This window comes from Lagenorhynchus albirostris, chromosome 20, assembly GCF_949774975.1.
Source record: "Lagenorhynchus albirostris chromosome 20, mLagAlb1.1, whole genome shotgun sequence".
NCBI lineage: Eukaryota > Metazoa > Chordata > Mammalia > Artiodactyla > Delphinidae > Lagenorhynchus > Lagenorhynchus albirostris.
This window is the reverse complement of record NC_083114.1, coordinates 29879943-29893980: the sequence shown is the minus strand read 5'-3', so window position 1 is coordinate 29893980 and position 14038 is coordinate 29879943. Positions and strand designations below refer to the sequence as shown.

Sequence of the window (14038 nt, the reverse complement as noted above, 5' to 3'; positions counted from 1 at the left end):
AAATGGAGGCAATATCTACCCTTTGTGATGGTTTGTGTAAGTGTTTTCTAGCCAAAAAAACAAAAAACAAAAAACCTCCAAATAATGGTTCCATTTTAGGGAGAACACATTAAATGTCAACTCTGAACCTTCCTGACTGGGGATGGGGGAGGAAGGGTTGCTGGGGGTGGTACAAGGGATTTTGGCCTTTATGCTATATAATCCAAACTTTTGATGTTTAAGAAGATGTCAGTATATAAATGTAGTGGGGATCAGGCTACTCTTGATATCAGGTACAAACTCCTTCCAGAATCTGATAAAAGCCATGGACTCTTTCCAGAAAATGGCCCCCACAAAAATCTAGGGAGGTTTTTTTTAATTGACATAAAGTTGATTTAGAACGTATTAGTTCAGGTGTACAACATAGGGATTCAATATTTTTTATAGATACTCCAGTTAAAGTTATTACAAAATAATGCTATATTTCCCTGTGCTGTAAAGTATATCTCTGCTGCTTATTTATTTTATACATAGTACTTTGTATCTCTTAATCTCATACTGGTACCCCCTACTGGTAAGGGAAAGAGTCAATAGACCCCTTGAACTCTCCTCATGGATCCCAATTTTAAGAATCCTGACTTATACCAGTAAATAAGGAGAATAAAAATCTAGTTTATCTGTATAAAAATAATTCAACTATGGTTAGACAAATAACTTATATTTCCATATCATGTGGTACAGTACCTATTTTGTCTATGTCAGATTGACTTTGCTATAAGTTTGATTTGGTATAAAACTAAACTGTTGGTCCTGGCTCCACCGTTATCATTTGCTGTTCATGTGGCACAGTGTTGCCTATGCACAACTTTAAAAGAAAAAATTAGAGTGGCTTTTCTCTTAAAAGCTAATATTCTGCCTCCATGGTTTCACCTGTCGAAATAATTATTTCCCAGATTGGCAACTGTGTGCTCTTATAGAATAAATTGGTAGGTGAGAGGTCGTGAAGCAGAGTGGAAGGTGTTCAGGCTTCAAAAGACAGACCTGGCCTGGAATCTCAGCTCCTTCACCACTTACTAGGGCTCAGCCTTCAAGCTCTGGCCTTCAATAACTTCATTGATTAAATGAGAATAACAAATACCTACTTAAGGGGTTTCTAGGAGGATTGGGGACAATACAAACAAAGCACCCAGGCTGTATCAGATCTTAAATAAATAGGGCTATTGTTACCGTGAGTCCTTAGTGTTACACAACAGCAGCTTTGTTGCTTAGGGCTCCCAATGCCATATAATGAAACTGGCATGAGATTCTTGAGTTCAGGGGACAATTGCCTACTCTGTTGAGGAAGCAGCAAATGTCAAAGGCTGAAAATTGTTGACATCCCCAAGGTGTCAGGGAGCTAGACTGAAGGTTATGGTGTGTCCTGCCTTTGGCAGTCCAGTGAAGCACGTCTTCATAATGGCATTTTGTTGACTTTTCCCAAGGCCAGTGAGGTATCTAACTAAGGTGGCTTAAAAATCCGGAAATAACACACGCAGGGGAAAACCCAGTGCAATAATGACATCTTTTCCTTCCTTACTGTTAGCTTCCTTGTTTCTTCTTTCTCTGGTTCAGTGAATGCCAACACAAGGATTAATAAATCTTGACACTTTTTTGCCTTCTTCCAAGAATATATTTTCATGTCTGGGTAACCGTCATCACCTCCCCTGACTCCTTTGGGAAGAATGGGTGCATTCTGTGAGTCACCTCCACCGATTAGGAGGCCAAAGTTTCCCAGGATTCAGTGGAAGGCTGTGTCGTGTGGTGGAAAAAGTAGTAGTTGAGAACTCAGGACGCTTGGGTTTGGTGTCCATCAGCATTTCTGTCTGAATCTGTATAAAAGCGGCCTCCAGCGCTGCTTTAGTTTCCTCATTTGTAAAGTGCATCAAGTCTGGCCTTGGGTATGAGCGAGCTTCGTTCCCACTCAGGACCAGCGGCAACCCCGCACGAGCCCCAGCCGAAGCGTGCGCTGGCACCAACTGGCCTGCGCCTGCAACGGGCGGGGCTCTGCCGCGCCGCGTAGGGAACCGGGTTCCCGCCTCCCTAACCCAGCGTTTCCGTTGCCAGGGGAACTGGGGCGGCGCGCTTTCCGGCGCAGTCGCGCGCAGCGCAGCTGTCATGGCGGAGACCGTTTGGAGCACTGACACCGGAGAGGCCGTGTATCGCTCTTGGGACCCCGTGCGCAACCTCCGCCTCCGGTAGTCGCATCACCCCAGAGACCCGTGCTTTTATGCTGTCAGATAATTAGAGCCTGAACTTCGCTTCTTGTTTGCTGGGACCCTCACTTGGGTTTGCAGTCCTGACCGCTGTCACCTCGTCTCCCCGCGTCTCCCTCACTACCCGGCACCCTCTTCACTCCCAGCTTCCAGACCCACCCTTTCAGGACCCTGCCCCTCCCAAGTTTCTCGAGGCCCTGTGTCTCCAGTACACTCTCCCATCGTCTTCTCCTTAGGTCCCCGTGCCGCACTCACATCCCCTCTGTCGCCTACACCCCGCCACATTCTTGGTAGCCGTACCCTCTTCTGAGTTTTGTTTCTCCATCTTTGCTCTGCTTTCATCTCCTGGTTGAGTGTTTTGTAACGAGTATTTTGGGCTTCTCTTTTCCTGGCAGAGTCCACCTGCAAAGAATCACATCAAGCAGCTACCTCCATTGCCAGCCTGCTGCCCAGCCTGGGAAGGACCTCATAGACTTGGCCACTTTTAGGCCTCACCCATCCACCAGTGGGTGAATGGTGGTGATGTGGCCGCCTGGGGATCTGGGGAAGGGCCTAGGGTGGAGGTTACCTCTTAAGACAGAGTAGACCCAGGTCTATAGTCTGAGAAAAGGTATAGAGAGGATGGGTTTATTGTCCAAGGTCACAGGTCTGGTAAATGTTGAAGCCAGGATTTGGTCCCAGGCAATTTTAACTACTACATTATGTTGTGTAAAATTGAATAAGGCTTGATTCCTGCCGTCAAGATGCTGATCCGAATTGTGGTCAAACGTAGGGAAATAGCAAATACCATACTTTAGATACGTTATAAATTTGCCTGTCAACCGAAATACAAATTTGTGGCATTTTTTTCCTAAGAGAAAATATCACTCCAAGCTTGAAACATACAACTAAACACTTTTTAAAACAGCTTAAAAATTGGGGTCTACTTGGAAAATGTACATATTAACACCGTCTGTGTTCTAGCAGTTTTCCTTATCTGGGAAGCCAGAAAAGTGAGGAAGAGAGGACAGTGTGTTTGCGTTAGGTCACTGGTCTCTCTGCTTTTGTTGTTTCTGTTCAAAAATATTCCTGGGCAAGAGTGTGAGCTGGCAGGTTGTGAAGCATGTGTCTTTGGAAAAGGCACACTCAGCTAGGAGTGTGTGTATTAGATTTGGTTCTTAAAAAAAAAAATCAGTTGTATGTCTTTCCTTTTCTCTCCTGATACTTGGTCTCTTAAGGTTATAGTGTTAGTGATTCTAGATATATGGCTTCAGGAATAGTGAAGATAAAAATGCCACAGTTCCTGGGCTTCCCTGGTGGTGCAGTGGTTGAGAGTCCACCTGCCAATGCAGGGGACACGGGTTCGTGCCCCGGTCTGGGAAGATCCCACATGCCGCGGAGCGGCTGGGCCCGTGAGCCATGGCTGCTGAGCCTGCGCATCCGGAGCCTGTGCTCCGCAATGGGAGAGGCCACAACAGTGAGAGGCCCGCGTACTGCAAAAAAAAAAAAAAAAATGCCGCAGTTCCTGTCTAGCAAATGTAGGCAGTTGGGATTGAGGAAGAGCTATTTAGCCTGTATCTAATAAATTTCAGCTCTTGACACTGAATTAGATCAAATAATTCCTGGAAGGCATGACTTCCTTTTATTCAAATCAGAGTAGTGATTAAGACTTCTTGGGTCCTAATCTTGGCTTCTACACATATCCACAGCCTCTATAGAGTAAGTCTAGAGTGAGTGCTTCATAGATCAGTGAACTCCAACTGATTTTGTGGCAAATATAAGAGCAGGGACTTTGGTTATAACCAACCACAGAGTGAGAAGTGGTGCTAGTTTGGCTCAAACATTTGACTCACTCTATTGTCTTTGGAGGTGGACACCGCCCGGAGGTCGATGAAGAGGAGGAGGTCGTGATTGGGTGGCAAGAGAAGCTCTTCAGCCAGGTGAGCCAGTGTCCCTTGTCTGCTCAGTCTGCCTCCCCCTGGTCCATCTCCACCTGACTAGTCACAGGGAAGGATTCTTGATACATATGGCTAAACTGATTTCCAGAAAGCTTATAACAGTTTATACTTTCCACTGTTGTGCTTATGGGGTCAATGGAATATAGTGCCTGCCACTACCCAGTTTTATAATCCTGGGTAAGACACTTTTCATCTCTGGGCCACATACCAAAACAGCAGAATTACTGTTTTGGTATGTCAATTCTGTAATAGCAGAATTGAATTAGACTATCACTGTGGTTCCTTTTAGCTCTAACATTCGTTGGCTCTCCTGTCCTCCATTAGTTTAGATAAACGACAGTTGGCTATGAGAACATGTCAAGTTGCATCAGCTCTATAGAACTAATTTGACCAAACTGTTATAGGAGCAAAATTTGACATATTCTCAGTAGAACTTTGTTTCTTTGTGACCTCAGTTCGAAGTAGATCTGTACCAAAATGAAGCAGCCTGTCAGAGCCCTTTGGATCATCAGTACCGCCAAGAGATTCTGAAGCTGGAGGATCTGGATGGCAGGAAGAACCGACGAATCTTTACCTACACTGACTCTGATAGATACACCAATTTGGAGGAGGTAGCATTCTTCCCCAAGCACCGTAGCTCCCTTCACCTTTGTCTGCCCTAGCTTTCCGGCCTCTCTGTATGTTAACTCGGAAGCCTGTTAAGGGGATACAGACCTTCTGGCAGCCAAGCTGGAGTAGGTGGGCACAGTCTGCGGGTGGTGAGGCTGCTGCTCCCGGCTCCATCTGCTGGAGGGCCTGGGGGAGCCGGCAGTGTCTCTAATCACAGGCTTGCAGCCTACAGACTGGGAGAAGCCACCACTGGGTTTGGCTTCCTCCGTGCATCATGAGATCAGACAGGTGGATGGAGTCTAGAGCCATCTAGATAAAATTCATCACGGATTCAGCCGAAACTGAATATATGGGTTTGAAGAAGGATTCAGTACTGCGTGGGGAATGGCTTATATCCTCAATTTGCCTATGACAGCTATACCCTCATGGACTTGTTTTACATTTTCTTCTGCATATTCTGTCTTAGTGAGATTTTAAACTCCTTGAGGGAGGGGAGTGCCTATGTTATCTGATTTTTGTCTATGACCTTGTAGATCTCTGCAAGGAGCCAGGTGTTAAGTGAATGTTTTTGAAAGGTTGATGCTTATATCAGGAAAGCTGTGGGTTGGTAGCATATAAAATTTGGGTTGTCTGTTTTGGTAAACAAAAGAAAATTACAGATAGTGTTCAGTTACCCATGGGAGGGTTTTCCACAGGATACCTGTGTTACACATCTTCCAACTACCTAGTGATGTCAACGTCTACCAGGCAGACTCACCAAACCTTTTGTTGGTATGTGTTTAGAGATTGCAGGCTCATTTTAAGATGAGCATAAATAAACTCATTTCTCAAGGATAATATGCTGCTGTAACCTTCGGGCAAACCAAGGCTTGGTTGGGCTCTTCCTTGGGCTGTTTGTGCCACTGTGCCCGCCGTCAGTGTGATTGTGAGGTGGCCGTGCGCTGAGGTTCAGGTCCTATGTGAAGTTTCAGAAGGAAGACTTCCCTCCAGGTCCTTGGTCCCACACGGCCCTGAGCAGGCTTACACTGGGCTGCTCTGTTTTCCCAGCACTGTCAGAAGATGACCACTGCAGCCAGCGAAATGCCGTCATTCTTGGTCGAGCGAATGGCAAATGTCAGGCGGCGACGGCAGGACAGGCGAGGGATGTGAGTGCAAGTGTGTACAGGGCCGTGGCGGCCTCTGTGGTCCGTCCATGCCTGTGTTCCCCGTATGCCCACCAACTCGAGCGTCCCATCCTGCAGCAGACCTCCACCTTCGTGTGCTCCCCTGAGCTCCTCCTTCAGGCTGTTCGGGGGGTGCCAGGGAAGTGACCCTTCCTGTGGTGTCTCCCAGGGAGGGTGGCATCCTTAAGTCACGAATCGTCACCTGGGAACCCTCAGAAGAGTTCATCCGGAACAGCCATGTCATCAACACCCCTCTTCAGACAATGTACATCATGGCAGACCTGGGTCCCTATGGAAAGTGAGTGAAGCTTCTTACTGCCCGGCTCAGACCTGCATTCTCTTCTCCTGTCACTAACCATCACTCTCCTGTTACAGTCATCCCAGGTATATGGGAGGGAGGGATGTTTTCCTTCTACTTTTTCTTTGGAAGAGAGTATTTTACCATGACAATTCTCACTCCAGCCTCTGTCCTCTCCCCTGATATGTCCTGAACACCTCTTCCTCTTTCCCTGGAGGTGGGGCAGCAGTCTTGAACCCTGGTGTTAATTCCCTGGTTTCTAGGCTTGGCTATAGGAAGTATGAACATGTCCTCTGTACTCTGAAGGTGGACAGTAATGGTGTGATCACAGTAAAACCTGACTTCACTGGCTCCAGAGGACCCTACAGGTGAGAAGAGGAAGAAAGGGATGGCGGAGACTGGCATTGCTTTCCTTGGCTTTACTTCTTGCCCCAAGTTGAGGAGATTCTCTGAAAGCCCTTCATGTGTTCTAACTTTTAAATTCCGAGCCAGTGGTTCATATTCTGTTCCAGGTCATAGACCCTTAGGACACTGGGCAACCTTTTCTCAGAAAATATGCACCTACCCGGATTTGAAAGTGATACCTTCATCAGTGTCGTCAAGTGAAAATAATTCTCTGTGCTGCTGCGTGTAGGGACTAATCAAAACTGGGAGAGATGAACTAGCCAGGTCTTCTCCTCTGGCCTGACTGTTCCTCATCTTACGTCTTAGAATAACAGAACTGTAAATCGGCTCCTCCCTGGGCTGGGTCTGGAGGGCCCCACCTCCTGTTTGCTGAGTTAGTCCCTTTGTGGCTTTGACCTTACAGAATCGAGACAGACGGGGAGAAGCAGGAGCTGTGGAAGTATACGATTGACAGCGTGTCCTCCCTTGCACAGCCTGAGGAGGAAGAGCGGGAGCAGCGTGCGCTCAGGGACGTAAGTGCTGGTTCAGTCCGGGAACCAGAGAGCTGGGAGCCGAGGCCGCGGCCGAGGTTGGGTCAGCAGCTGCAAGGCCTTGCTCTTAGAGGCCTCGCCTGACTTGGGAAGCGCTGCTGACATGTCAGATGTAAGGTTTCGATCCTATTATAAGATCATCACAATAATGACCATTTATTTGAGCATTTGCTGTGCTCTGTGCTAGGCCCTTCACATACTTTATTTCATTTAGACTGTACCACAAGCCTTTAGGTGAATATTTTTATTATTACCACTTTATAAATGAGGAAATGGAGATCAAGAAGCTAAGCGGTCTGCCCGAGGTCACGTAAGTGCGAGAGCCAGGTTGGTCCCAGACCGGTGGACTCCAGAGCCTCTGTGCTTCATGGTCAGATGTCAGTGTCTGGGATGCTTAGGCCCAGCTTTCTGTGGCACGTCCCACTCCTGCTGCTTTTCTCCCTCCCATGCAGATCTGGACCCTGGTCTGGCTGGGGTCACACCTTGAGTTTCAGTGTGGTTTGTTTCCTCAGCTCTATGGCCGGCACAAGGAGTATCTCAACAGCCTCGTGGGCACTGACTTTGAGACGGTGAGTAGCTGGGTTTCCTGCAGCTCCGCCAGCTGGGTTTCTGTAGCCAGAGCGTTCTGACTGCGGCTCAGTGACAGTTCTCTCTTCAGGGTCCCAAAGACATACTCCTCAGTGGAAAAAAGTAAAAAACAACATTTAGAGTATAGTCCTTGTTATGTTTTAGAAGCATTGCATATTGATATAGAACTGTTAATGCATAGGAAAAGGTCTCAAAGGGCACACACCCTATGGGTGGCTTTCTCTGGGGAGGGGGTGGGATTGGGAAATGGTAGATGGCTATTGGGTGGTGAGAGGGACATGTCAGGAATGTTTACTTTTTATTCTCTAAACTTAGGTGGTTTTGAATTTTTATCAGTGGGAGTGCATTCATGTATTACTTTGTAATTAATTTTATAAATAAATATAAAGATGAAAAGTGTCTTCCTTGCTCTTCATGTAGATATTTTTCCTAATGCCCCATAGAGAGGGAGGGGTGTCATTTCTGTTTGTCAAATAGTTTGGCTCTTAAAACAAAACAAAAGAGTTTAAGTCCGTAATCCTGTGGTCCTATTCTTTGTCTTCTCTTATTCCAGGAGTTCCATTTCTAGATCTGGAAACAAGGAGAGAGTTACCTGGTGGTCTCCCTCTCTCTAAAAAATTAACTTTCACTATTTTTGTGTTCTATTAGCAACAGATTTTCGGTGTTAAAAAGTGAGATAAGATAGATACACAAATAATTTAACAAGGAAACTTCCTGGTCTCTTGACCTCCCTCTAGAGGGAGCCGGGGTCTCTAGCCTCTCGCCCTACGGCGGCAGGCAGCTGTGGTTGCTTCTCTTGGCCGTTCTTGTAAATACCCCACACTTTGTTGCCTTCCCCACCATGTAAATTAGGTGCTTTTTCCATTACATTACACGCTTTTAGAAATGAAGGAAACAGATTTATGGAGAAGTGGCAGGTGGGGAGGAAGCGGGATTAGTCACACACCTGGATCTGGCGTCCAGCGTCAGGTCCTCTGGGGATTTACGGGCAGGCTGGAGGAGAGGTGTCGCTTCCCTCAGACCTCCTGATCTGTCCCCACTTCTCTCTACCTCAGACGGTACCAGGTGCCCTCCGGCTCTTTGTAAATGGAGAAGTAGGTGAGTGTCTCACCAGACAGAAGCCCCTTGATGCTGGCAAGTGTCAGATTTAACTGTGGAGTAATCCTCCCTGCCCCAGTAGAGCCCTTGGGTTGTCCGCAGCACTCGGGAGACTCAGGCATGTGTCTTTCCTGGAAGCACAGGGAGTTCCTGGCCCTTGAGGGACTCGCTTCCACACGTGGGTAGGCCCTTTAGGACTGGGGCGGGTGTTAAGGGTGATAGGAGGATAACCTGAAACAGTTTCCTGTTTTCTTAGTTTCAGCCCAAGGCTATGAGTTTGACAATCTTTACGTCCACTTCTTCGTGGAATTGCCAACTACTAGTAAGTAATATTCATAAGTCTCTCTTTTTACCCATTCTGACAGTTTTCCGGAGGCATTCGGTCAGACTTCCTTCCCCACTCCTCCACTGAAATTGTTACTGTTCTTTTCAAGGTCATAGATCACTTCCAAGATGTGAAATCCTGTGGTGACATCTCTGCCTTCACCCTACTTGGCCTCTCAGAAGCATTCACCACAGCTCACTTTCCTCACTGAGACTGTCCTCTTGGCTTCTGGCTCTGTGCTCCTCTCGTCTCTCTCGGGGGCTCAGCGGCCTTCTTGACTGTTCCCTCATCTTCTGTTGATCTAAAACTATTAGAGTGTCCAAGGCTGGGCCTGGCCTTCTGTTACTCTCTCTCCACGGTCTTTCTAGGTGGCCTCATACATCCTGTGGCTTCAGTACTGTTTATATGTCTCAGACTCCCGGATGTCCCTCTCTAGCCTTAGCTTCTCCCCTGAACTCCGGAGTCATGTCCACTTACCTCTTTGTCGTTCCTATTTAACATGACCAAAAGCTTCTTGATTCCCCCTCTTGCCTCACACCTGCCCTCATGGTCTTGCCCATCTTAGCAGAATGGCAATGTCATCTACTTAGTTTCTGATAGCAGAAACTTAAGAGACATCCTTGACTCCTCACTTTCTCTAGCTCCCTACCGCCATTCATTCTATCAGCAGTTCTTGGCAGTTCTGTCTCCAGAAGATGTCTTGAATCCTCTGTTTTCTCGAGGACCCTGGGCCAAGCCACCATCATCTCTTGCTTAGGCCGAAGCATTAGGTTTCTAATTTATCCTCTCACTTCCTGTCTTGCTCCGTCTTACGTTTCATTTGCCACGTGCACCACAGCCTAACTGAGCCTTTAAAATGTAAACCAGTTGTGTCTCTTTTGAACTTAAAGCCCCAACAGCTTCCCTTCCCACTTAGAGCCAAATCCAGACTCCATTCTCTGAACGAGCTGGCCCCTGCCTATCCCTCCCTTACAGCATTGCAGTTGTAATTTCTGTTCTTGAGCAGGCCAAGTTCATTCCCACCTGAGGGCCTTTTCAGGGCCATTTCTTGTCTGAAAGCTTTTGTGTCCAATCTTTGCACGACTGGTTCTGCTTTAGTTTAGGTCTCAGCCTCAGTGTCGCCTCTGAGTGGTGTTCCCTCACCACGCCGTCTAAATGAGCCTCAAGCCACTCAGTCCCTTCACCCTGTTTCATTTTTACTTTAGCATTTATTACTACTTGATAGTCTTTTTGTTGGTTGGTTTGTTGTCTGTTCCCCCCTCCCATCCCCAACGGGAATGGTAGCCCCATGAGAGACAGGAAGCTTTTTTATCTGGTCACCAAGATGTCCCCAGTGATCGGTCATAGCACATGGCAGACACACAGTGAATGTGAAATGAATGATTGATTGCATGAACGAGTGAGTGAATGGAGAAAGGAACTTTGTCTTTTTCTCAACTGCTTGCCTTCCTCCCCGTTGACTTACTATATGTGGTCTTTGGTTTTCAGGCTGGTCAAGCCCAGCATTCCAGCAGCTCTCAGGAATAACACAGACCTGTGCCACCAAGTCCCTGGGAACGGTAGGGCAGCGAGAGGGGGCACCTAGAAGGGGGAAGGCATCTGAAGATTATCACGCTCACGGCCTGGGGAAGATTCCAGGGCTGGGTCCGGCCCTTCGCGGTGGGCTCTGCAGGGATGCCTGGCCCAAGGGTTCTCTCTGCCTTTCTGAGAGTGGTAGCCGCTCGGGTTTGGGTGTCCCTTCACCTCTCAGCCTTTTATTTCCTACCTGGGGTGATAGTTTTTCTTTTTCCCTTGGGATGGTGAGCTTGTCATTGGCTACAGGGAAAACAAATTCCAAGTGAGCCCTCGTCCACCCCATGACACTGAGTATAAAATAACATTCCTCTTTTTTAGGATAATGTGGCTTACTTCTCCTACCCGTTCACGTTTGAGGCCTCCTTCCTCCACGAGGATGAATCTGCCGGTGAGTGGCCCGGCAGGTGCTCGGCCTTGGGCCCCTCAGACAGGCCCTCTCCTGGTGAAGGCCTCCCACGACCTGGCCGCTTCTCCCCCTTGCTGCAGGTGCTCTCCCGGCATGGCCTGTGCTCTACTGCGAGGTCCTCTCGCTGGACTTCTGGCAGAGGTATCGCGTGGAAGGCTACGGGGCTGTGGTGCTGCCTGCCACCCCAGGTGACCGCTCATCCCTGCCCTTCACGTGGCCCATGTGCCCTAGCTCCTAGAAACAAGGCTAACACTTCAGAAGATTCGACCACTTCCTGTGAGGAGTAGGGATGACTGGGAATTAGAAGCACTTAGCTTGCAAGATTTCCTTCTCCTTTTGAGGAAATTTTCCCCCTCTGTTAGAGACAACTGGGTGAAAGGACAGCTAACTGGGAAGCTGAGCAGCTCTGGGCTCTGCCTCCGGCTCCTCTGACCTGACTCGTGGCCTCGAGGGAGCAGCCGCGTGGCAAGATGGGCTCTCGGCGGACGTGTATTGAGTGGATCAGCTCCTTTTGAAATAATAGCCGCTGTCTTCTGTTGTGCGCCAGGCAGTGTGCTAAGTGCTTCTCATTTAATTCTCCCCACCACTCTGTGAGGCATAGGTGTTGTTATTAGGTGAGGAGAATGGGGTTCAGAGAGGTTGAGAAACTTGTCCTGGTGCCCAGGTAATAACTGGCAGAGCTGAGATCTGAATTTCCATCTGATTGATTTTCAAGTGGGTACCCTAAACCACTCTGATGACCTTCACCAGAGGTCAGGCCATTACCAGACCAGGTGTTTTGGTGGTGGCGAGGCCCGTGTCATTGCCGGGAAGGCAGCAAGGGAGCACGTGCCATTTCCGGCCCCGCTCTCCTCTTCCTGCACAGGCTCGCACACCCTGACAGTCCCTACGTGGAGGCCCCTGGAGCTGGGCCCAGTGGCCGAGCTCAGGAGGTTTTTCATTGGCGGCTCTCTGGAGCTGGAGGACCTCTCCTACGTGCGGATACCAGGAACCTTCAAGGTGACTTTGGGGAGACTTCATGCTGGGAACGTACGTCCCTATCTCTTCTGGAGTAAGGTGGAATCTGGGTTAAGGACCCTTAATTGTTCATTGCTTCATTATTGCTTAGTCCCTTCCCTCCTGTCTCGGCCACATCTTGCACCAGGTACAAAGATCACTGCTGTCCTAGGAGAGCTCTGGAAAATAGTACACTTAGAGGTTTCCCCTGGTCCCTGTCGGAATAACTGGCCCCTCCTTCCAGCCCATCCCTGAGTCCTCAGGAATCAGAGGATTGGCAGGCAGCTTATAAGACTGCTGATTCTCGAACGAGGTCGGAATGTTCCTTGATTTACACTTGGGAGGTGGTGGAATCTGGGTGTTGGGATGAAGTTTCCTCAACAGAACTGTTCTCCCCAAGAAGGGGAATAAGAATGGGAGTGAGGCCACTGTGGTGCCTGGGGTCTAGGAACCAACAGAAACCTGACGTTAACCGGATGCCGCAGGGGGAGCGTCTGAGCCGCTTTGGACTCCGCACAGAGACCACAGGCAGTGTCACCTTCCGCCTGCACTGTCTGCAGCAGTCCAGGTGAGTGGCCATCGCCCTCCGCCTTGGGGCTTCTGACCCTGAGGGCTGCAAGAGCAGCCATGGCCACGTGGCGGGCTCCCCTGCAGGGCCTTCATGGAGTCAAGTTCTCTCCGGAAGAGGATGAGGAGCGTGTTGGACCGTCTGGAGGGATTCAGCCAGCAAAGTTCCATTCACAACGTGCTAGGTAGGCTTCCCCCCACCCAATTCCAGCTACACCCCCCTCCAGCATCCCCGTGGGTCCCATTTCCCCCACACCGTGGCAGCTGACTCCTGTGTCTGCTTCCCTCACAGAAGCCTTCCGTCGAGCCCGGCGCCGCATGCAGGAGGCCCGAGAAAGCCTTCCCCAGGACCTCGTGAGCCCCTCGGGAACCACGGTCTCCTAGCTCACTGCAGTCCTGGCCCGCCGTGCACGAGGACAAGACGGGTGATATCCAAGGCCTGGGCCCTCTTCGTCTTTCTGATTAGAGACTCTGCTGACCTGCTGAGAACCAGAAGAGCTGAGAATCCTGGGCTGGACCCCTGCCTGGTCTTCAGCTGCTGGGTGGCAACAAAGCCAAAGACCCTGTGGCCCCCATATGGTCCCTGTCTTCATATGTCAGCCACTGCAAGTGACCATCGCAACAAGACAGGTTTTTTGGTTTGAGAACAGTTTTGGGGGGAAGCCCAAAGTTAGTTCTGTCCTCGACACAGCCTCCTTTCCGGCCTGTCTCATGGTCTCAGTGGCAGAGGGCAGCAGTACCACCTGCTCCACACCTGCTTTACACATGGAGGCCCGAGAAAGAAGGCGAGAGAGATCTTACACTCCTGGCCTGGGAACCCAGCCTCCTCTTCCCAGGGTAGCCTCCCCTTCCTGCTGGGGGCTTGTTTCTGTAGTAAATGAAGGCTGAAGGCAATGCCCAGTCCTTTCTGCTAGCTAGCTGTCATCTTTTATTGTGCTTTTTATACATAAAAACTTTTTATACTGACTGACGTTCTGTCGGCTGGTTTTCTGCTTGGGTCGCTTTCACGGCCAAGCTGTTCTCCTTAACATCGGGGCCCCTAACGCTGCTGCACTTCCCTGCCTTTTCCTACTCCACAGTGTTTCTTTTGATGCTCTAAACTCAGCCCCCAGGGGAGGCTTTAAGGTTAATGCCAGCTGTGTCTTAGCAGCACTCCTCTTAAACATCTGGAGCAAAGCATGGGACTGAGGTCCAGCCCCTGCCCCCCCTGAGCCCAATGCAGAAACCAGCTTCTGCCCTCAGGGGTGCTTTATTGGTAGAAGCAGAGGGTGCTGTGCAGCCTGCAGGCTCCAGAGAAAGACCGTGGGGTG

The 14038-nt window shown here is 49.2% G+C and overlaps 1 protein-coding gene across 6 annotated transcripts; it reads left to right on the top strand.

Annotated features, from left to right (window-relative positions):
• Nucleotides 1–2114: 2114 nt before the first annotated feature.
• Nucleotides 2115–13694, top strand: MKS1 (MKS transition zone complex subunit 1). 6 transcript variants are annotated; one of them, XM_060133074.1, is made up of 18 exons: nt 2117–2213; nt 2627–2736; nt 4080–4150; nt 4624–4779; nt 5825–5922; nt 6110–6238; nt 6502–6606; nt 7047–7155; nt 7686–7742; nt 8817–8859; nt 9116–9181; nt 10673–10743; nt 11078–11147; nt 11246–11353; nt 12031–12164; nt 12647–12729; nt 12816–12913; nt 13021–13694. In XM_060133074.1, exons 1-18 carry the CDS (start codon nt 2134–2136, stop codon nt 13110–13112), a joined length of 1680 nt encoding a protein of 559 aa, XP_059989057.1. In that variant the 5' UTR covers nt 2117–2133; the 3' UTR covers nt 13113–13694. The 6 variants fall into 6 exon arrangements, 4 of the variants coding, with proteins under 4 accessions (XP_059989060.1, XP_059989057.1, XP_059989061.1 ...); XM_060133077.1 differs by lacking the exon at nt 2627–2736 and having other exon boundaries at nt 2115–2213; XR_009537422.1 differs by having other exon boundaries at nt 12610–12913; nt 13021–13072.
• The last annotated feature ends 344 nt before the right edge of the window (nt 13695–14038 follow it).

What these genes read in the sequence shown, in the direction of transcription:
- MKS1 (XM_060133078.1), top strand. Translation starts at nt 2,134, where the DNA reads ATGGCGGAGACCGTTTGGAGCACTGACACCGGAGAGGCCGTGTATCGC. An exon ending in TAGGCCTCACCCATCCACCA is followed by an intron (nt 2,737 to 4,079) that starts GTGGGTGAATGG and finishes TTGTCTTTGGAG; the next exon opens with GTGGACACCGCCCGGAGGTC. An exon ending in GGCTCCAGAGGACCCTACAG is followed by an intron (nt 6,607 to 7,046) that starts GTGAGAAGAGGA and finishes TTGACCTTACAG; the next exon opens with AATCGAGACAGACGGGGAGA.